This window comes from Dendropsophus ebraccatus, chromosome 6 (genome assembly GCF_027789765.1).
Source record: "Dendropsophus ebraccatus isolate aDenEbr1 chromosome 6, aDenEbr1.pat, whole genome shotgun sequence".
NCBI lineage: Eukaryota > Metazoa > Chordata > Amphibia > Anura > Hylidae > Dendropsophus > Dendropsophus ebraccatus.
The window spans coordinates 147042362-147066377 of record NC_091459.1 but is presented as its reverse complement, the minus strand read 5'-3'; the positions used below and the strand labels follow the sequence as shown (position 1 = coordinate 147066377).

The following is a 24016-nucleotide window of genomic DNA, read 5'->3' as shown; positions in this document are numbered from 1 at the left end:
GGAAGTGACATCACCATGTTATCCAGGAAGTGACGCCTTGATGTAGTAGTAAGTGCAGGGAATAAAGCACTTTATAAGCATTTCCCGTAATAATTGTATATTGGGGATTTGTATAACTTTTGGGGGACAATACTATACTTTAATAAAAATTTTCAACGGACTTCTCCTTTTAACCCTTCATCACTCAGGACCACCAGGGATGTCACCATATGCCCTTTTACCCTTAGTCATTCCCAGATATATATTTTGTATTATACACATTCACTGTCACTATTCCTGCAGTGTCATCTGTTTCATCCCAGCTCAGCTGCATCCATACATTTCATTACTATACTAGGGTCATGTGACCTGCATATCAGACTGCATTGTTTCCCTTTCAGGTTAACTATCAGTCCCATGATGCACCAGCACAGTATAACATGGTATATATATATACAGTGGTACCTTGGTTTTCAAACTGCTTGCAACTCAAACAATATCTTCCAGGAAACTTTGCTTTGGTTCTCAAACACTTTTCGGGCCCCCAGTCTTGAAGTTCTCGGTATCTGAACGTTTTTGTGAGTGTGGATGGTGGGTTGTACCTGGTGAGTTTAGCACTGGAGAGGCTTCACATACTGTACAGCACTGTATAAGACTGCTGGAGTGCATATACAGTACAGTAGTAGTACAGGCAGTGCACCACCATCTCCCATCCTGTACTGTATAAGACTGCTGGAGTGTATATACAGCACAGTAGTAGTACAGGCAGTGCACCACCATCTCCCATCCTGTACTGTATAAGACTGCTGGAGTGTATATACAGCACAGTAGTAGTACAGGCAGTGCACCACCATCTCCCATCCTGTACTGTATAAGACTGCTGCAGTGCATATACAGTACAGTAGTAGTACAGGCAGTGCACCACCATCTCCCACCCTGTACTGTATAAGATTGCTGGAGTGCATATAGTAGTAGTACAGTCAGTGCACCGCCATCTCCCATCCTGTACTGTATAAGACTGCTGGAGTGCATATACAGTACAGTAGTAGTACAGGCAGTGCACCACCATCTCCCACCCTGTACTGTATAAGATTGCTGGAGTGCATATAGTAGTAGTACAGTCAGTGCACCGCCATCTCCCACCCTGTACTGTATAAGACTGCTGGAGTGCATATACAGTACAGTAGTAGTACAGGCAGTGCACCACCATCTCCCATCCTGTACTGTATAAGACTGCTGCAGTGCATATACAGTACAGTAGTAGTACAGTCAGTGCACCGCCATCTCCCATCCTGTACTGTATAAGATTGCTGGAGTGCATATACAGCACAGTAGTAGTACAGTCAGTGCACCGCCATCTCCCATCCTGTACTGTATAAGACTGCTGGAGTACATATACAGCACAGTAGTAGTACAGGCAGTGCACCACCATCTCCCATCCTGTACTGTATAAGACTGCTGGAGTGTATATACAGCACAGTAGTAGTACAGGCAGTGCACCACCATCTCCCATCCTGTACTGTATAAGATTGCTGGAGCGCATATACAGTACAGTAGTAGTACAGGCAGTGCACCACCAGCTCCCATCCTGTACTGTATAAGACTGCTGGAGTGCATATACAGTACAGTACTAGTGCAGTCAGTGCACCACCAGCTCCCATCCTGTACTGTATAAGACTGCTGGAGTGCATATACAGCACAGTAGTAGTACAGTCAGTGCACCACCATCTCCCACCCTGTACTGTATAAGATTGCTGGAGCGCATATACAGTACAGTAGTAGTACAGTCAGTGCACCACCAGCTCCCATCCTGTACTGTATAAGATTGCTGGAGTGCATATACAGTACAGTAGTAGTACAGGCAGTGCACCACCATCTCCCACCCTGTACTGTATAAGATTGCTGGAGTGCATATAGTAGTAGTACAGTAGTAGTACAGTCAGTGCACCACCATCTCCCACCCTGTACTGTATAATACTGCTGGAGTGCATATACAGCACAGTAGTAGTACAGTCAGTGCACCACCATCTCCCATCCTGTACTGTATAAGACTGCTGGAGTGCATATACAGCACAGTAGTAGTACAGGCAGTGCACCACCATCTCCCATCCTGTACTGTATAATACTGCTGGAGTGCATATACAGCACAGTAGTAGTACAGGCAGTGCACCACCATCTCCCATCCTGTACTGTATAAGACTGCTGGAGTGCATATACAGCACAGTAGTAGTACAGTCAGTGCACCACCATCTCCCATCCTGTACTGTATAAGACTGCTGGAGTGCATATACAGTACAGTAGTAGTACAGGCAGTGCACCACCATCTCCCATCCTGTACTGTATAAGACTGCTGCAGTGCATATACAGTACAGTAGTAGTACAGTCAGTGCACCGCCATCTCCCATCCTGTACTGTATAAGATTGCTGGAGTGCATATACAGCACAGTAGTAGTACAGTCAGTGCACCGCCATCTCCCATCCTGTACTGTATAAGATTGCTGGAGTGCATATACAGCACAGTAGTAGTACAGTCAGTGCACCGCCATCTCCCATCCTGTACTGTATAAGACTGCTGGAGTACATATACAGTACAGTAGTAGTACAGTCAGTGCACCGCCATCTCCCATCCTGTACTGTATAATACTGCTGGAGTGCATATACAGTACAGTAGTAGTACAGGCAGTGCACCGCCATCTCCCATCCTGTACTGTATAATACTGCTGGAGTGCATATACAGTACAGTAGTAGTACAGTCAGTGCACCACCATCTCCCATCCTGTACTGTATAAGACTGCTGCAGTGCATATACAGTACAGTAGTAGTACAGTCAGTGCACCGCCATCTCCCATCCTGTACTGTATAATACTGCTGGAGTGCATATACAGCACAGTAGTAGTACAGGCAGTGCACCACCATCTCCCATCCTGTACTGTATAAGACTGCTGGAGTGCATATACAGCACAGTAGTAGTACAGTCAGTGCACCGCCATCTCCCATCCTGTACTGTATAAGACTGCTGGAGTACATATACAGTACAGTAGTAGTACAGTCAGTGCACCGCCATCTCCCATCCTGTACTGTATAATACTGCTGGAGTGCATATACAGTACAGTAGTAGTACAGTCAGTGCACCACCAGCTCCCATCCTGTACTGTATAAGACTGCTGGAGTGCATATACAGCACAGTAGTAGTACAGGCAGTGCACCACCATCTCCCATCCTGTACTGTATAAGACTGCTGGAGTGCATATACAGCACAGTAGTAGTACAGTCAGTGCACCACCATCTCCCATCCTGTACTGTATAAGACTGCTGGAGTGCATATACAGCACAGTAGTAGTACAAGCAGTGCACCACCATCTCCCATCCTGTACTGTATAATACTGCTGGAGTGCATATACAGCACAGTAGTAGTACAGGCAGTGCACCACCATCTCCCATCCTGTACTGTATAAGACTGCTGGAGTGCATATACAGCACAGTAGTAGTACAGTCAGTGCACCGCCATCTCCCATCCTGTACTGTATAAGACTGCTGGAGTGCATATACAGCACAGTAGTAGTACAGTCAGTGCACTGCCATCTCCCATCCTGTACTGTATAAGACTGCTGGAGTGCATATACAGCACAGTAGTAGTACAGTCAGTGCACCGCCATCTCCCATCCTGTACTGTATAAGACTGCTGGAGTGCATATACAGTACAGTAGTACTATAGTAGTAGTAGGACTATAGTTGCTGGTTATGTTGAATGTTTCTTGTGTATAATGTACTGTACAGTATATAGTGCCGCTCTGTAATATCCTGTACAGTATATAGTGCTGACCTGTAATGTACAGTATATAGTGCTGCTCTGTAATGTCTTGTACAGTATATAGTGCTGCTCTGTAATGTCCTGTACAGTATATAGTGCCGCTCTGTAATGTACTGTATATAGTGCTGCTCTGTAATGTCCTGTACAGTATATAGTGCTGCTCTGTAATGTACAGTATATAGTGCCGCTCTGTAATGTCCTGTACAGTATATAGTGCTGCTCTGTAATGTACAGTATATAGTGCCGCTCTGTAATGTCCTGTACAGTATATAGTGCTGCTCTGTAATGTACAGTATATAGTGCCGCTCTGTAATGTCCTGTACAGTATATATAGTGCTGCTCTGTAATGTACAGTATATAGTGCCGCTCTGTAATGTCCTGTACAGTATATATAGTGCTGCTCTGTAATGCACAGTATATAGTGCCGCTCTGTAATGTCCTGTACAGTATATAGTGCTGCTCTGTAATGTACAGTATATAGTGCCGCTCTGTAATGTCCTGTACAGTATATAGTGCCGCTCTGTAATGTCCTGTACAGTATATAGTGCTGCTCTGTAATGTCCTGTACAGTATATAGTGCTGCTCTGTAATGTCCTGTACGGTGTATATATAGTGCTGCTCTGTAATGTACTGCAGGGATTATACTGAGCACTATACAATGTAATATATGGGTGCTGTAGGTGATTATTGGTGGGTGCTGGAACCAATTAAAGGACAACTCCGGCGGGACCCCCCCCCCCCCCCAAAAAAAAAAAAAAACACAGACACACACAGACACCATACTCACCATCCCTCCGGTGACGATCGCCACTCCATTCGCCTGCCGTCCGCCTCAAAGTCACCACCGTCCGCCGTCCAGCGATGTCTCTGACTTCCGGGTCCTGGGGATGGAAAAGGCTGCCAGTGCGCTTGCGCACCGGCAGCCTTTTCATTGGCTGGAGCGCATCACATGGCTTCCAGCAACCTCAGTCAATCAGGGCTGAGCAAGCTAGAAGCCATGTGATGCGCTCCAGCCAATGAAAAGGCTGCTGGTGCGCATGTGCACCAGCAGCCTTTTCCGTCCCATTCACTCTGTATGAAGACGCCGAGGAGGAAGAAGACCCGGACCGCCCCCCGGCTCTGACGTCGTCGTCACCAGATGCCGCCCGGGAGAAGAGGACCGTGACGATCGTAATAGGTAATGTATACATTCTTTAATTTCCGGGCGGGGGGTCGGGGGTCCGAAAGTGGGGGAAGGGGGCCAGACCGGGTATTTAACCACAAAACAAAGTTATATAACTTTGTAATGTGTGTTAAATAAGCTAAAAAAATTTTTCGTAGGAGTCGTCCTTTAACCCTTTGAGGACCAGGCCCAAAATGACCCAGTGGACGGCGCAAATTTTGATCTTAGTGTTTCCGTTTTTCCCTCCTCCCCTTCTAAGAGCTCCAGCACTTTGTTTTCTATCTACAGGCCATGTAATGGCTTGTGTGTTACAGTAATAGTTGTACTGTGTAATGGCGTCTTCCATTTTACCATAACATGTATGACGGAATCCCAAATATATTATTTATGATGATATAAATTGGTGAAATCGCAAAAAAGAATGCAATATGGTAACGTTTGGGGGGTTCCTGTGTCTACGTAATGCACTATATGGTAACAGCGACATGATACCATTATTCTATAGGTCAGTCTGAACACAACCATATGCAGGTTACACAGATTAAATGAAATCCTTTTTTTTGGCAATTAATTATAAATAAAATGGGACTATTGTGACGCTTATAACGGTTTTATTTTTTCACCTATGGGGCTGTATGGGGTGTCATTTTTTCCGCCATGATCTCTAGTTTTTATTAATACCATATTTGTGAAGATCGGACGTTTTGATCACTTTTTATAATTTTTTTTATATATATGATGTAACATTAAATCGGTAATCTGCGCACTTTTTTCACTCTTTTCGTGTACGCCGTTTACCGTCCGCAATGACGCTTGTTATATTTTAATAGATCGGACAATTACGCACGCTACGGTATATTATATGTTTATTTGTTTATTCATTTTTATATGTTTTATTTATATAATGGGAAAGGGGGGGTGATTTCAACTTTTATTGGGGGAGGGGTTTTGGGGTAGTGTGTTAGTCTTTTTTTTTTTTTACACATTTGAAGTCCCTTTGGGGGACTTTTACATCCAGTACTTGGATTTTTACACTGATCATTGCTATGCCATAGGCATAGCATTGATCAGTGTTATCGGCGATCTGCTCATTGAGCCTGCCTGTGCAGGCTCAGTGACCAGAGCGCCAATCGGACCGCACAGAGGCAGGTGAGAGACCTCTGGCGGTCCACTTTAACAATTACACTGCGGGGGTCCCGATCTGTAAGTGACAGGGGACTCCCCCTGTCACTTACACTTAAACGCAGCGGTCGCGCCGCGATCGCGGCGTTTAAGGAGTTAATGACATGCGGCAGCGCGATCGCTGCAGCGTGTCATTACCGGTGAGGTCCCGGCTGCTGATTGCAGTCGGCCCCTACCTGCTGTGAAGCGCGCTCCGCTCCGGAGCACGCTTCATAGCGGGAGAAACACCCAGGGCGTACAGTTACGCCCTAGGTCGTCTGGGGACAGACTTCCATGGCGTAACTATACGCCCTGGGTCGTCTAAGGGTTAAATACATTTATATTATTTCCTATAGGAAGACCCTGCCCTGCTCTCTCTCTGCCCTCCGCAGCCAATTACCACTATACAGTCATGGCCAAAAGTTTTGAGAATGATACAAATATTAATTTTTACAAAGTCTACTGCTTCAGTTTTTAAAATGGCAATTTGCATATACTCCAGGATGTTATAAAGAGGGATCAGCTTATTAGCAATTACTTGCACAGTCAATATTTGCCTAGAAAAGGAACTTTATCCCCAAAACACATTTCACCATCATTGCAGCCCAGCCTTACAAGGACCAGCTAACATTGTTTCAGTGATTGCTCCATTAACACAGATGTGGGTGTTGATGAGGACAGGGCTGGAGATCAATCTGTCATGATTAAGTAAAAATGACACCAGTGGACACTTTAAAAGGAGGCTGGTGCTTGGCATCATTGTTTCTCTTCTGTTAACCATGGTTATCTCTAAAGAAACACATGCAGTCATCATTGCACTGCACAAAAATGGCCTAACAGGGAAGAGTATCGCAGCTATAAAGATTGCACCTCAGTCAACAATCTATCGCATCATCAAGAACTTCAATGAGAGAGGTTCCATTGTTGCCAAAAAGGCTCCAGGGCGCCCAAGAAAGACCAGCAAGCGCCAGAAGCGTCTCTTAAAAGTATTTGGCCATCAACAATGCCTATTCCAGCATAATGGAGCACCTTGCCATAAAGCAAAGGTTATAGCTAAATGGCTCAGGGAACAAAACAGAGATTTTGGGTCCATGGCCTGGAAACTCCCCAGATCTTAATTGACTTGTGGTCAATCATCAAAAGACGGGTGGACAAACCAAAACCAACAAATTCTGACAAAATGCGAGCATTGATTGTGCAAGAATGGACGGCTATCAGTCAGGATTTGGTCCAGAAGTTGATTGAGAGCATCCAGGAAAAATTGCAGAGGTCCTGAAGAAGAAGGGTCAACACTAGTGATGAGCGGGTACTAAAATGCTTGGGTGCTCGTTACTCGTGATGAGTATTTCCTGATACTCGAGTGCTCGTTTCGAGTAACGAACCCCATTGAAGTCAATGGGAGACTCAAGCATTTTTGCAGGAGACTCAAGTTTGGTAGAGGGAAGGTCGTGTGAAAACCTGTCAACCTCAAAAATTTATGGAAACACAACGGAAATGGAAAGGAAACAGCAGGGGCAGCATGTATGCATGCCTCTGAGGCTGCCTAATGGCACCATTATGCCTAATTCTGTCTAACAGCCTGGTTACAACAGAGGTAGGCATAGGGACCACCCAAAAACTCAGCCTGACACAGCATGGCAGTGAGAACACAGGGAACAATTAAAACAGAGGTAGCATATGATGAACCACCCCATAATTTAGCCTGACACAGCATGGCGGTGAGGACAGAGTGAACAAGGTAGAGGCGGTAGACAGTCAGCCTTCCAAAAATTATACCAGACCTAGCATGACAGTGAGCTCACAGAAACCCATTAAAAGTGAGTGAGAAAGCAAGTGAGCCCACCCAAAAATTGGAGTGAGTCCAGGGGCTGGGATTTATAGTGGACACGAACCTGGGTGCTGACAGCTAACTGGCTAGGCCACCATCAATGGTACACCTGATGCCTCTCGACCGGGGGTGGTGAGGCCCCGGTCATGGCTAGACAAGAAAAAAAAAAAACAGCTGGCTAGTTGGCGGGGGCGTGATAGGCGGGCCCCCAGCAACCAGCCCCGCTCCTCCGCAGACGTAGTGTGACGTCAGAGCATGGCAGTGAGGACACAGAGAACCATGAGGAGTGAGTGAGGAAGCAATTGAGCCTCCCAATAATTAGGCCAGACACAGCATGGCAGAAGAAGACTGTTGGCTGAGAATTGAAGGAAGAGGAGGAGGAGAGGAGATACCAACAATCTTCATGTTGAGCTGCTTTCCCAGGGTGGAAGGTAGAAGGTGCTGTTCAGCAGTTTGAGCACCGCCTGCTGGCGCTTACCCACGGCAGTGCTGCTGCGCCGAAAGGTAAAATAGCCGGATTATGTCTAGATTTAGCCTCACCCCCTCATGCAGTTGTGCGTAAGAGGCATCTCTTTGGAGGTAGGGACGAAAAATAACAATAGAGTCTTCTTAAGAGGCCCTGGAATTTGAACGAATACACTTTCAGTCTTTTAAAAAGTCTCTAAGAGACGGCAAGTACGGTAGCCTGTGTATTAAAAAGACCTGGTCAATCCTGCCTTCAAAAAGGCTACGACAACATCCACAGATTATCTGGTACGAAATGGACAACACAAGGATGCTAAATTAGGATCCACCATTATCACTGTCTGTTCCTTTTGAACATCTTGGAGATACAATAGATGACCAGACAGCCCTGCAAAATAGCACTTGAATTGAAGTCGATTTGATTTCAAAATTTAAATTGAAGATTAGAAAAAAAAAAGACCATAAAGTGGCCATTACCGGCCTTTAGATGAGGCAGGCGTGGAACCTCACAAAAATTAGGCCTGACCACAGTAGAGTACCAAGGGGCAGCAACCGCCATGAGGTTCCAAAAAGGGAACACAGGGAACCGTTCAAACACAGGTAGCATGTGGACCACCCAAAAACTCCACTGACCCAGACCAAGATGGACAATACAATCATCCAATTAAAATTATTACTAAGGATTATGGCTAGATTTAGCCTCACATCCTCAAGCAGTTATGCGTGAGAGCCATATCTTTGGAGGTAGGGACGAAGAATAACAATACAGTCTTCTTAAGAGGCCCCAGAATTTGAATGACGACTACACTGTCAATCCTTTAATAAACGTCAGCCTGTCAGCGCTGTCGGTTGACAGGTGGGTGCGCTTATTAGTGACTGATGATGCCACCAGCTGCACTGAAGACCCGCTCTGACAACACGCTAGGGGCAGGGCAGCCCAGCACCTCCAAGTCAAACTCAAAATCCAAGCAGCTTTTGGAGAAGTGGTGAGTCACATCCAAGCTCACTGCTAATTGCCCTGTGAAAGATGGTGGAATATACTATATAATAGTAATAATAATAATAATAATATAATAGTACTGAGGACTTCTTAGGGGTCTGTATGCCACACCTGCTGTCCCCTTTCTACCAGCAGCCGGTCACCACAGTGTGCTGGTGAAATCTGTGTAGCTGTGGGATATAAGCCGGTGGTGGCTGCACCTATACACACTCTGTGACACCCCCTTTACTCTGTGCAAGCAGTTGTGAACTTAGATATACCTTGCGTATGAAATACAGAAATCAGGAAAAATACTGGTGGTCCCACTAGTTTTGGGGGTCTGTGGGATACAATATGGTAGTGGCTGGACCTATACACACTCTGTTACACCCCCTTACAATGAGCAGTGAAGTTCTATGCAGGATGCACTACAAATCCCAGCAATACAGTGTAGTACACCAGGACCACCAGCCACAAAATCAAAAAAGAGTACTGAGCCCTTCTTAGGGGTGTGTATGCAACACCTAATGTGACCTTTGTAATGTCCCCTTTCTGCCAGCAGCCGGTCACCACAGTGTGCTGGTGAAATCGTGGTAGCAGCACTGCATGTCCCAGCCAGCAGTCTGTAGTAATAGTATTAATAAAAGCTTTTAAGCCCTGAAAAGGTCTGTTTTGTATTGCTAGTATATACCCTGCCTACTGGGACGCTATATCCTACACTGACACTCTCCCTGACCAGCAGCAGCTCTGTCCCTGATCTCTCACAGCATGCGTCTGAAGCGAGCACTGCCCCCGCCGAGTTTTATATGGTACCAAAGAGTCTCCTGCATGTTTATTGGCTGAGAAATAGCACCCAAACTTACAGGAAACGGATGATGAGATTTCCTCGAGTATCGCGAGATGCTCGTCCGAGTAACGAGAACCATCGAGTACCCTAATACTCGATCAAGTACCACGCTCGGACCAGCACGCTCGCTCATCACTAGTCAACACTGCAAATACTGACTTGCTGCAGTAACTCCGTCTAGCTGTCAGTATAAGCTTTTGTTACTCATAATATGATTGCAGGACTTCCGCGTATGGGATGGCAGCAGTGTGAGTGAGCCCCTCCACCCTCCGCTCATAATATCGCTCCCCGCTCTGACTCCTGACATTACCGGCCCTGCCGGACCACATCTCTGACTTCTCTAAGTGCCGAGGAGTCGGAGGCACCACTTCATTAAGCGGGGAACCAGTTATACACCTCCCCATAAGCCCTCCTTCATTTACCTCACAGCTCTGTCACAGGGACACCTAAGATGGCGCCGACACGAGGTGCTGCTGCTGAGGCACACACAGAGGAAACACCTCACAAACCCCAGTGCCGAACCTCTGTGACACCATAATACCAGGACTAAATATGTCTTGCAAGGCACTGGCAATTCAAGTGTCCAAGATGATATTAAATGACATAAAATCCTCTCTTGAGGCCACTATAGTTTCCTCCCTAGCAACCATACAGGGAGATATAGCAACGCACACCACACAGATTACTGAACTTCAGGAGAGAGTCAGCCTGTTAGAAGATGAAATACATTCTACAAAAATAAAACTACAACAGAATATGAATGTCACAGCTTCATTGCAAACAAAGACTGATGATCTAGAGAACCGCTCTAGGCGCAACAATTTACGTATTATAGGTTTACCTGAATCCATTCCAGCCATGCAATTACATGCTATATGTTCTCTAGAAATTCCCCAAGCCTTGGGTATCCCCGGTCACATTACTGTGGAAAGAGCTCACCGTGTGGGACCCCCACCAGCCAAACGAAAGCAAGATGCAAATAAAAAAGAACAGAAACCCAGACAAGTGATTGTCAAGTATCTGAATTATAATGATAAAAACAACATTTTACAAAGCTTTAAAAAATCTACAGTTGATGTTGCAATTCGTGGCCACAAAATCCTCATGTTTAATGACTACTCCGCAGCAGTGGTTCAAAAACGTAAAGCTTTCGCACACATTTGCTCGACATTGGTAAAAAAATCAAATACGATTTGCTCTTCTTTATCCTGCCATACTGAAAGTTTTCATATCGGATGGTTCAGCCTCTCTTTACAGTTCTCCTGAGGAAGCCATTTCTTCCCTAAAGATGTAAAGGGTCTCACTCCACCTATCCAAGACAAGCACAAGAGACGACGTTTGGATGGTCCTACTGACACGGTAGAAAAAATGGAATGATTATGAACGCCATCTCTATTCTGTTGGACGCTATGCTGCTCATTAAAACTGAGTATTTTTTCTCTATTTAGCCCTATACATGTTGACTAAATCCTATATTAGGGACACCTTGTTACTACATTATTATTTTCTTTAGTCTAGGTAGTAATGCATTTGGTGGTGTGTGTGTCTGTGTGTAAGTATGTATTTATGTATGTATGTATTTATGTATGTATATATGTATATATGTGTGTGTGCATGTATATGTATGTATATGTATAATTCCACTAGGGCTGGGCGATATTGGCCTAAATTATTATCGCGGTTAATCGTACATATAGCCGCGGTAACGATAACTGAGCGATAATTATGACACGCCCCTTTTGCAAGCCACACCCACTTGACCGTGCAAACCTGGTGATTTTTTTTTAATAAGAGTATAAAAAAGTAACTCACTGAGCAGCAACACAAGGCTGGGCCATATAGGCTATTGTCCTTATTATTATTTGTCATTATTAGGGGTCTCAGCAGAGACCTGGACGTGTATATACAGGTATACAGCCATTACAGGATATGTATACACAGGTATACAGCTATGTACATAGTACAGTATCTGTATATACAGCTATGTACACACTACAGGACGTTTATATACAGGTATACAGCAACATAGCTGTATACATGTCCTGTACTGTGTACATAGCCCTATACCAGTATATATACATCCGGTAGTGTGTACATAGCTGTATACCTTTTATATACATGTTCTGTAGTGTGTACATAGCTGTATACCTTTTATATACATGTTCTGTAGTGTGTACATAGCTGTATACCTTTTATACACATCCTGTAGTGTTTACGTAGCTGTATACTCAAATATGCAAGTCCTGTAGTGGCAGTATTATTTATGTATTTATGCACACACACTACAAGATATGTATATACAGGTATACAGCTATGCAGATTTTCCATTAATAACTCATGCACACTCAGCTAAGCTGAGCATTCATATGTATTATAAAATTACAAGAAATAGTTAGGGGGATCTGGGCAGAAGGGGGGGGGGAACAGCTGGGGGGGATCTGGGCAGAAGGGGGAAAGCAGCTGTGGGGGGATCTGGGCAGAAGGGGGGGGGAGCAGCTGGGGGGGATCTGGGCAGAAGGGGGGAGGAGCAGCTGGGGGGGGGCATAAGCTGTATCTCCTTCTCCCAGCCGGACAGGCGCTGACCTGCTCCACATACCCGGGAGTGAGCGGCCGGGGGTACATAAGCTGTATCTCCTCCTCCCCTTGTAACCCGCTCAGCATTGGTACGCTTGTGGCCCCGTCAGACGTTCATACAGGCAGATCCCGGTCTCTGGAGGAGGAGACCGCAGGATCATGTGATGGCGTCCCTGCGGGTGCTGGAGCTGAATAGCGTGATCGGGGATCTGCACTGCGGCCCTAGATCCCGCTATTCAGCTCCAGCACCCGCAGGGACGCCATCACATGATCCTGTGGTCTCCTCCTCCAGAGACCGGGATCTGCCTGTATGAACGTCCGACGGGGCCACAAGCGTACCAATGCTGAGCGGGGTGACAGGGGAGGAGGAGATACAGCTTATGTACCCCCGGCCGCTCACTCCCGGGTATGTGGAGCGGGTCAGCGCCTGTCCGGCTGGGGGTGGGGAGGTTATAGGCTGGTGCAGGATTGCAGGGCGCACTGAGGGACGGGCGGGCAGGGGCCGTTGGGGGGCGCTCTGTCAGGCATGGCGGGACGGCGAGTGCTATGACACATACAGCACACTGTGCAGCACTGAAATACCGCAAATACCGTCCTGGCGCAGTTGAGGTCGGTTTACCGACGCCAGAGACGGTATCGGTATTTTCACGGTATACCGCCCAGCCCTAAATTCCACCTTGTATGGTTTTAGGTTTAAGTACAACTTCTTTAAGTACTAATCATTATATACTGGCTCTCCCTTTTATTTATTTGCTTCCCTGTGACAACTCACACATTTCTCAGGAGGGTAGGGATGTGTATGTCTTTAATTTTAATATATACTCATTTAGTGGAGCGGAGGTTGATGTGACCTCTCCACCAGTTATTTCTTTCTCTTTATTTCTTCTCCATAATGCGGAGTTTGCGAATGCTCCGAACATTGGACAATACGAAAAAAGTGAAGTCCACATCTCACTTTATTCGCTTAGTTTATATTGTTAACTGTTTTATTCTTAGGTATATCACCTTTAGTTTGTCTGAATATGCTACACGCTATCCTCTCTTTCTGCCTGACAGGGTTACCCACTATGTTATTGTGCTTCCAGGGTCTCTTCTTAACACCTCCTCTTCTATTAATATTGCATGAAATTAATCACTTGGAATGTTAAGGGATTATGTTCCCCATCTAAGAGGACTTCTATACTGAAACACCTTAAGAGACTTAGGGCCGATATAGTATTATTGCAAGAAACACATTTAACTGAATTGGATTATTTCAGACTCAAACGTTTTTGGGTGGGTGCAGTTTATGGTTCACCAGCTATTAACCGTAAAGGCGGGGTAGTTATTCTTACACATAAAAATTTAGCCTGTACGGTATTATCTCAATATCAAGATGATGAAGGCAGGATATGTCATCTTCTTATTGACACTTCAGCGGGCAAATATATCATATATAACGTCTATGGTCCCAACACTCAGAGACCTGATTTTTTTAAAAAAATTGGAAAACCTCATTCTGCAAGATGACAATAATCTTAAAATAGTTGGTGGAGACCTAAATACTGTTCTTAATACAACTGAAGATAGAAAAAGAACTAAGACCCCTACTGTATATACTTCATCAGATAATATTTTATCCAACTTCCTTAATTCTACCTCCCTATCTGATTCTTGGCGTCATCTACACCCAGATGGTAGAGAATACTCTTTTTACTCTCCCTCCCAAACGGCCTGGTCAAGAATAGACTACTGTTTAGTGTCACCGGACTCTCTTGGCAGAGTAGAAGACTCTGAAATTCATGATACAGTAATTTCGGATCACTCCCCTGTTAGTTTACAATTAAGAGATATTTTTCAGAAGGGATCCGATATTATTTGGAGATTTCCTTCTCATTTAGCTAGTGATGAATCATTTCTCAAACTATTAAAAAAATGGTGGTCAGACTTTTATTCTAACAATGCTGAACATACACAATCCCCAATACTTTTCTGGGAGACTGCAAAAGCAGTTCTAAGGGGCCAAATCATTTCTTATGTGGCTGCCCAGAAACGTGAAGCACGTAAAAACTATCTTCAACTTTCCCAAGATCTGCGCTCTACATACACTCTTTTCCTGTCTTCCCCTACAGATGACAATAAATCTAAATGGACAGCAGCTAGACAAGCTTTCGAAATTGCACAGGAAAAACTCAATGCTATATATAGAGATCAATACATATCCCGTTTATTCCGCTATGGTAATAAATCAGGGAAAATGTTAGCTAACCTTGCTAAAGGACGTAGACCTACTACACATATCCCTGCTCTCAAAGATACAGCGGGTAATATACAAAAAGATCCTAAAGTCATATCACAACTTTTACAACAATTTTACCGCTCACTATATTCCAAAGATAGGCTTGATCTGGCTGCTGGTAAGAACTTTCTAGAGTCATTAACTCTACCTTCTCTTGATACCCCTTCTCTTGATTCTCTCAACGCCCCAGTCACATTGGAGGAAATTACTGCCACTATCTCTACACTTAAAAATAACAAAGCTCCAGGCCCTGATGGCTATAGTGCGGAATTTTATAAATCTATGTCTTCTGTCATCAACCCTACCCTTCTTTCTACTTTCCAAACTATTCTGACTGACCATCACATGCTCCCCTCGGGAGATACTGCATATATCAAAATACTACACAAACAGGGGAAGGATCCGACATCTCCTAATTCGTACAGGCCAATCTCTTTAATAAATGTAGACCTAAAATTGTTGGCAAAGATTATGACCAATAGATTGGCAGACATCCTACCATCACTAATAGGCAGCCATCAAGTTGGCTTTATAAAAGGACGTTCTGGTGTCACTAATATAAGAACGGTACTAGCGGCCCAGTCTGGTGTCCAATCTGGGGGTCGTTCCAGCCACTCTCCGGGTCTGTTGGCAATTGACGCCGAAAAGGCTTTTGATAATATCAGCTGGGAGTGGCTGGACATGACCTTAACAAAATTTGGTATCACAGGTCAATTCAAAGATTTTATTTCCACAATATACACATGTCCGAAAGCTAGAATTCATACCCCGGGTTTCCTTTCAGATAGCTTTCCCTTACAAAAAGGTTCCAGACAGGGTTGCCCCCTATCCCCTCTATTGTTCAATTTGGCGATGGAGCCTCTTGCTAGATATCTTATTTCTTCTGACTTTTTCTCAGGCATACGGGTTGGTTCCCAAATCATCAAAGTTACATGCTTTGCTGATGATACTTTAATATATTTAGATAACCCAGATCTACATGTTCCGGCAGTATTAGATGCCTTAAAATTTTTTGCTTCCTTCTTTGGGTATAGAATCAATATACATAAAAGTCAACTTCTTTACCTAACTCCACATAAGAGGTCTACTTTGGGTCCTGCGGGGGTCTCCATCGCTAAATCCTATATTACTTATCTAGGAATCCAGATTGGCAGAACTCCCTCCTCACTATATTCCCTGAACTATCGCCCTATAATTAAGAGAATAAAACAAGATCTCCAGAGATGGGAATCTCTACCATTGTCAATTCTAGGCCGTACCCACTTAATCAAAATGATGTGTTTTGGAAAACTGTTATATCCAATGCAAACAATACCCCTTTTACTCCAACATTCTGACGTTTCCCTACTCCAATCATATGTCACTAAATTTATTTGGCAATCAAAGACCTCGTATTGCCTATTCCACTCTCTGTCTCCCTACTTCTAAAGGTGGCCCTCAATGCCCAGATATTAGATTATATAATTTAGCCGCTCTCTTTCGCCATGCTAAAGATTGGATTATGGACACGTCATATTTCTCCAATATTTTAATTGAGAAAGCTTGAGCAGCACCTTGGCCTTTACCCACCCTGCTACATGCTAAATTACCAAACTACCCCCAGAAATTAAGAGAAGTGTTATCTTTAAAGACACCATTGCCACATGGAAGGCGATACGAAAATTATATGGTTTACCCTTTTGCCTATGGAAAAGATTTCCTCTGTGGCATTCACCACTTTACCCACCTGACTCGGACAAATTGGACTACTCGGAGTGGCAGAGTGCACATGTTTCTTCTGTTGGGGATCTGCTGGATACTAATTCCAACACTTTCTTATCATGGGATATCGTCAGAACACGATTTAAATTGTCTTCATTTAATTTACGTCAATACGATTCTATAATTGAATTTCTTACTTCCAGAGTACGGGACATAGCAGAAGCAGAAAGTGATATAGAATTTGATAATCTATTCCCAACACCACCGGCTCATAATTCTTTATCACATACATATGGAGAACTTAGATCACGCTCTCAAAAGAATTTATCTAGACAAATCTTTTTTCAAAAAATGGTCCTCCGTAATTTTTTCAGAGGATCTGACCCAACAAATATTGAGAGGATCTCAACTAGTGCATTCTGCCACTCCCAATGTGGTTCTACGTGAAATACATCTCCGCTTTATACACAAGGCTATATATGCCTTTAATATTCCTTTTTCCAACTCCCACACTTCTCACATAAACAGTTGCCCGAAATGTTCATTTCCTAAAGCGGACTTGTTTCATTGTGCCTGGGCCGGCACGCGAGTGCAGAAATATTGGGACTCTGTGCGGCTCTATCTTTTGTCCACTTGGGGCCATGCCATACCACTTCTCCCTCTTAGTTATCTTTTTCATTTTATTGATATAGACTCTACTACTCCCTCTCCTAAATTACTTACTTCTAAAGGAATTCATGTAACTCTATTAGTTTCCCTGAAATGTTTATAAAGACACTGGATACTGGATACTCTACCAGACATTTCTCAGGTAATCTCCGCTCTGATCTTTCATTGGGAACTTTTGGATCTATTACGCACCAAAGAAAAATCAACAAAAGCATTTATGTCCAAATGGACACAATTTCTAATTAATGATTTTACTATAGAAGAGAGAGACTCTGTCATTAATCAATTTAAGGACACTGATTGGTATTGCATGGCCGCCCAAAAGGGAACTCTGGGAGCACTCCAAATATCTTACGCTTTTCCCTTTCTCTGTTACAGACAATTCTCTCCATTCTATTGGTAGCATATTTGAATATCTGACATCTATACCATGTTTTAAGGTGAAATTATAAATTACTGTTTTTCTACCTATGATTTTGGTAAGACTACATTGTATTGTATATGATAATATGTCTTTTAAGGTTATTACAAAGGCTCATTGTATCTGTATGATATTGTAAACATACAATCCTTTGTTGCCTGTGAGCGACTTTCTTTTTGAATATGTAATGAATTTTCAATATGTATGTTCAAATATTACATAAGCCACTAATAAAATATTGTTTAAAAAAATAAATAAATAATATGAGTGCAATTATATTTCTGTATGTGATAAAAACATCTGACAAACACACAGAAAACCAGAGGGCAGAGGATTATGGGAAAATATAAGATTTGTGTCATTCTCAAAACTTTTGGCCATGAATATATACATCTCTCTCTCTCTCATATATATATATATATATATATATATATATATATATATATATATATATATATATACATATACACACACACATACATACATACATACACACACACACACACACACACATACACACACAGTCAGGGAGGCTGTGAGGTCATCCATCCATTATTACTGTGTGACAGGAGCTGTACAATCATCCTGTGTTACTGTGCCCCCCCCTGTGGAGAGCGTGTGTAGTACAGTCCATACAGGAGCAGTATAATCGCCAACCCCCCCTGTGTTTGTGGTACAGTCCATACAGTCCATGGCTGAGATGGTGACCACACAGAGCGCACAGGAACCCAGTGTATATATACCAGCTGTGACTGAGGATCCGTACAGGTGAGGTGATCACATGGCTGACTGTTTCCCTCCTCTTCCTCCTCAGGTGCTGGAGAAATACCACAACACACCGATGAGCCATAAGGAGATCCTACAGGTGATCCAGCGAGAGGGACTGAAAGAGATCAGGTCAGTCCATTATACTGTGCTCTGTGGTCACTATTGGTATACACCGTGCTCTGTGGTTACTATCAGTATACACTGTGCTCTGTGGTCACTATTGGTATACACTGTGCTCTGTGGTCACTATTGGTATACACTGTGCTCTGTGGTCACTATCGGTATACACTGTGCTCTGTGGTCACTATGCGTGTTGTGTGCTCTTCATGTCGTGTCCTCTCCTGGTGCTCACGTGTCATGTCTTTTCCTGGTGCTCACGTGTTGTGTATTTTCTATGTGGTCTCTTCTCCTGGTGCTCATGTGTTGTGTCTTCTCCTGGTGCTCACGTGTCGTGTCTTCTCCTGGTGCTCACGTGTCGTGTCTTCTCCTGGTGCTCACGTGTCTTCTCCTGGTGCTCACGTGTCGTGTCTTCTCCTGGTGCTCACGTGTCGTGTCTTCTCCTGGTGCTCACGTGTCGTGTCTTCTCCTGGTGCTCACGTGTCTTCTCCTGGTGCTCACGTGTCGTGTCTTCTCCTGGTGCTCACGTGTCGTGTCTTCTCCTGGTGCTCACGTGTCGTGTCTTCTCCTGGTGCTCACGTGTCTTCTCCTGGTGCTCACGTGTCTTCTCCTGGTGCTCACGTGTCGTGTCTTCTCCTGGTGCTCATGTGTCTTCTCCTGGTGCTCACGTGTCGTGTCTTCTCCTGGTGCTCACGTGTCGTGTCTTCTCCTGGTGCTCACTTGTCGTGTCTTCTCCTGGTGCTCACGTGTCGTGTCTTCTCCTGGTGCTCACGTGTCGTGTCTTCTCCTGGTGCTCACATGTCGTGTCTTCTGGTGCTCACGTGTCTTCTCCTGGTGCTCACGTGTCGTGTCTTCTCCTGGTGCTCACGTGTCGTGTCCTCTCCTGGTGCTCATGTGTTGTGTATTTTCTATGTTGTCTCTTCTACTGGTGCTCACGTGTCGTGTCTTCTCCCGGTGCTCATGTGTCATGTCTTCTCCTGGTGCTTACGTGTCGTGTCTTCTCCATGTTATGTCTTCTCCTGGTGCTCACGTGTCATGTCTTCTCCTGGTGCTCACGTGTCTTCTCCTGGTGCTCACGTGTCGAGTCTTCTCCTGGTGCTCACGTGTCTTCTCCTGGTGCTCACGTGTCTTCTCCTTGTGCTCACGTGTCTTCTCCTGGTACTCATGTGTCGTGTCTTCTCCTGGTGCTCACGTGTCTTCTCCTGGTGCTCACGTGTCTTCTCCTGGTGCTCACGTGTCGTGTCTTCTCCTGGTGCTCACGTATCTTCTCCTGGTGCTCAAGTGTCGTGTCTTCTCCTGGTGCTCACGTGTCTTCTCTTGGTGCTCACGTGTCGTGTCTTCTCCTGGTGCTCACGTATCTTCTCCTGGTGCTCACATGTGTCTTCTCCTGGTGCTCACGTGTGTCTTCTCCTGGTGCTCACGTGTCGTGTCTTCTCCTGGTGCTCACGTGTCTTCTCCTGGTGCTCACATGTTGTCTTCTCCTGGTGCTCACGTGTCTTCTCCTGGTGCTCACATGTTGTCTTCTCCTGGTGCTCACGTGTCTTCTCCTGGTGCTCACATGTTGTCTTCTCCTGGTGTTTTGCAGCGGCACCTCCCCCCTGGCCTGCCTGAATGCCATGCTGCACACTAACTCCCGGGGCGAGGAGGGCATGTTCTACAAGGTCCCGGGCAGGATGGGCGTCTACACGCTAAAGGTAAGGATCCCAGTGACCTCCTGTGCCAGTATTGGTCACAGACTAGTGGGCGGGATTATCAGCACCTGAAACAGTGACATTGACCTGTGACTGTATAGGTACTCCAGAGCTGTGCTCACTATTCTGCTGGTAACTGTACATATATTACTTCATCTATATTATACTCCGGAGCTGCGCTCACTATTCTGCTGGTCGCTGTACACACATTACTTCCTCTCTGTTATACTCCGGAGCTGCGCTCACTGTTTTGCTGGCTAAGGCAATGTATATACATTACTTCGTCTATGTTATACTATGGAGCTGCGCTAACTATTCTGCTGGCAGAGTCACTGTACACACATTACTTCATCTATGTCATACCGCGAAGCTGCGCTCATTGTTCTGCTGGTGACTGTACATACATTACTTCATCTATGTTATCCTCTGGAGCTGTACTCACTGTTCTGCTGGTTACTGTACACACATTACTTCATCTATTTTATACCCCAGAGCTGCACTCACTATTCTGCTGGTCACTGTACATACATTACTTCATCTATGTTATCCTCCGGAGCTGCGCTCACTGTTCTTCTGGTCACTGTACACACATTACTTCATCTATGTTATCCTCCAGAGCTGCGCTCACTATTCTGCTGGTCACTGTACATACATTACTTCATCTATGTTATCCTCCAGAGCTGCGCTCACTGTTCTTCTGGTCACTGTACACACATTACTTCATCTATGTTATCCTTCAGAGCTGCGCTCACTGTTCTGCTGTTGTGTTACAGAAGGATGTGGCGGATGTAGTGAAGGATCTGTCGGAGTGCTCGGAGGACAGCAGTGAGGGGCAGTCGGATTCCCCAGGGTCGGAGAGCAGTGGCGGCTCCACCACCAGCAGCACCAGTGTGACCAGTACCAAGGAGCAGAGGAGGAGCTGCTGGAAGAGGAAAGGTCAGGGGTCCCCTCTATGGATGGGCGGGCTCTGCATTGTGAGATCACTATGACATCATCTCTATGAGGGCGGGGTTCCCTTGTGTTAGTGGGTTGGCACAATCCTCCCGTCCTGCTCACAGCTGCAGGGTTGTTACAGTGTTTCAGATAGCCGGCACTGATACATTGTAACCAAGCAGCTGCGCTGGTCATCAGTGACCTCTAGGGGGCGTCCATCCACCTGACCCCTGTGCGGGCTGCAGCCCCCCTGCAGAGGACGTCACTGTGCGATGCGCGTACGTGTGCGAAACAGGAAACAGATCTGTAGAAACCACCACTTCCTTATAAGAGCAAAGAGATTCAACGTATATTCAAAAAAACAAGAACCTCAGAGCTGCGCTCAGTGAACGAGACCGCGTCCAGCAACCTCCCCCACCTAGTATAACATATCTGCCGGTGCCACAGCAGCACAGAGGATGGAGAGAGGGCCGCAGCCACCAGGTAGGATACACGGCCACAACACCCTCAGCTCTGCTGCATCATCTGCCCGGCTGCAGGGTGGTAGGAGTGTGCTGGCGGGAGGTGTCATGGTGTCACCCAGATCATCTCCTATAGCTGTGTGCAAGATGTCTGTGTATTGTGTATAGTGTGTGTGTGTATTATCTGTAGTGGGTGTATTATGTATAGTGTGTTATCTATAGTGTTTGTGTGTGTGTGTATTATATATAGTGTGTATTGTCTCCCATAGCTGTGCGTGTATAGTCTGTGGGTGTATTATGTAGAGTGTGTACTATACTGTATATGTATAGTGTGTGTGTGTGTATTATATATAGTGTATTAGCTGTAGTGTGTGTGTGTGTGTGTGTATTATATATAGTGTATTAGCTGTAGTGTGTGTGTGTTAGTGTGTTTTATATTTAGTGTGTGTCTCTATAGCTGTGTGTGTATAATCTGTAGGTGTATTATGTGCAGTGTGTACTATACTGTATATGTATAATGTGTGTGTATTATATATAGTGTATTAGCTGTAGTGTTTGTGTGTTTTATATTTAGTGTGTGTCTCTATAGCTGTGTGTGTATAATCTGTAGGTGTATTATGTACAGTGTGTACTATACTGTATATGTATAATGTGTGTGTATTATATAGTGTATTAGCTGTAGTGTTTGTGTGTTTTATATTTAGTGTGTGTCTCTATAGCTGTGTGCGTATTATGTAAAGTGTATGGTATGTATTGTGTGTGTTTATTATGTATTGTGTATAGTATATAGTTTGTATTATGAAGTATCCAGAGTTGCTAAGCGGCACTGTGTGGCTCAATGGCTCAGGTAGGGTGCTCTGCCTCACGGTCCCAGACCCAGGTCCCGATGGTGACACAGAAGGTAGACAAAAGGCGGCACTCCGAACTTAAGTGAACAAAAAGTGGTTTGGTTTATTCACCCAGTATGCAACGTTTCAATCTTCTCATTGAGATCTCATTGAGAAGATTGAAACGTTGCATACTGGGTGAATAAACCAAACCACTTTTTGTTCACTTAAGTTCGGAGTACCGCCTTTTGTCTACCTAGTTTGTATTATGTATAGTGTGTGTGTGTTATGTATAGTGTGTTGATATTTTTATAGTATATATTTTCCTAATCAAATGTGTATTATATATAGTGTAGTGTATTATAGTGTGGTATATATGGTGTTGTGTGTTATATACAGTGCAGTGTGTAATATATATTACACACTGCACTGTATATAACACACAACACCATATATACCACACTATAATACATTACACTATATATAACACACACACATATATATATATATATATATATATGTATATATATATATGTGTGTGTGTTATATATAGTGTAGTGTGTTTATATATAGTCCAGTGTATTATAGTGTGGTGTGGTATATATGGTGTTGTGTGTTATTATATATATATATATATATATATATATATATATATATATATATATATGTGTGTGTATACACACATATACGGTGTAGTGTGTTACATATACAGTACAGTGTAGTGTTTATGCATTAGTTGCTGTGTTTGGACTATTAGCAGTGTATGTGTCTTCATATGTACATGATATATGGTTGTGTGTGTGTATATATGTGTGTGTGTTTGTGTATATATATATATATATATATATATATATATATATATATATATATATATATATATATATATATTATAGTGGTGGTCTGGATTATGAGCATAATTCGTTCCGGGACAGCACTTGTAATCCAAATCACTCTTATACCAAAGCAAATTTTCCCATAAGAAATCACTGATCTGCAAACAATTGGCTCCACCCCCCAAATATACTGATTTATTATTCCGAATAACATATAGAACAGATGAAACAATGAGAAACAGCAGAATATGTGATATATTAGTTACTGTACAGTATAGTAATCAGCATGTGGTATATAATGTATAGTAACTGTATAACCCTGATAACACAGCAGCTGGATATGTGATATATAAGTTACTGTACAGTATAGCAATCAGCATGTGGTATATAATGTATAGTAACTGTATAACCCTGATAACACAGCAGCTGGATATGTGATATATAAGTTACTGTACAGTATAGCAGCATGTGGTGTATAATGTATAGTAACTGTATAACCCTGATAACACAG

General features: G+C 44.1%; 1 protein-coding gene across 2 annotated transcripts in view; it reads left to right on the top strand.

Moving 5' to 3' along the window:
• The window catches only part of ASXL2 (ASXL transcriptional regulator 2), a 48169-nt gene that overhangs the window by 4423 nt on the left and 19730 nt on the right, over positions 1–24016 (top strand). Inside the window, exons 2-4 of one of the 2 annotated variants that reach the window (XM_069973202.1) lie at positions 18690–18772; positions 20346–20454; positions 21225–21387. In XM_069973202.1, the coding sequence (XP_069829303.1) occupies positions 18690–18772; positions 20346–20454; positions 21225–21387 (355 nt within the window). Of the gene's footprint in view, positions 1–18689; positions 18773–20345; positions 20455–21224; positions 21388–21575; positions 21868–24016 lie in introns of those variants that run through there. The other variant, XM_069973203.1, reaches the window with a different exon arrangement.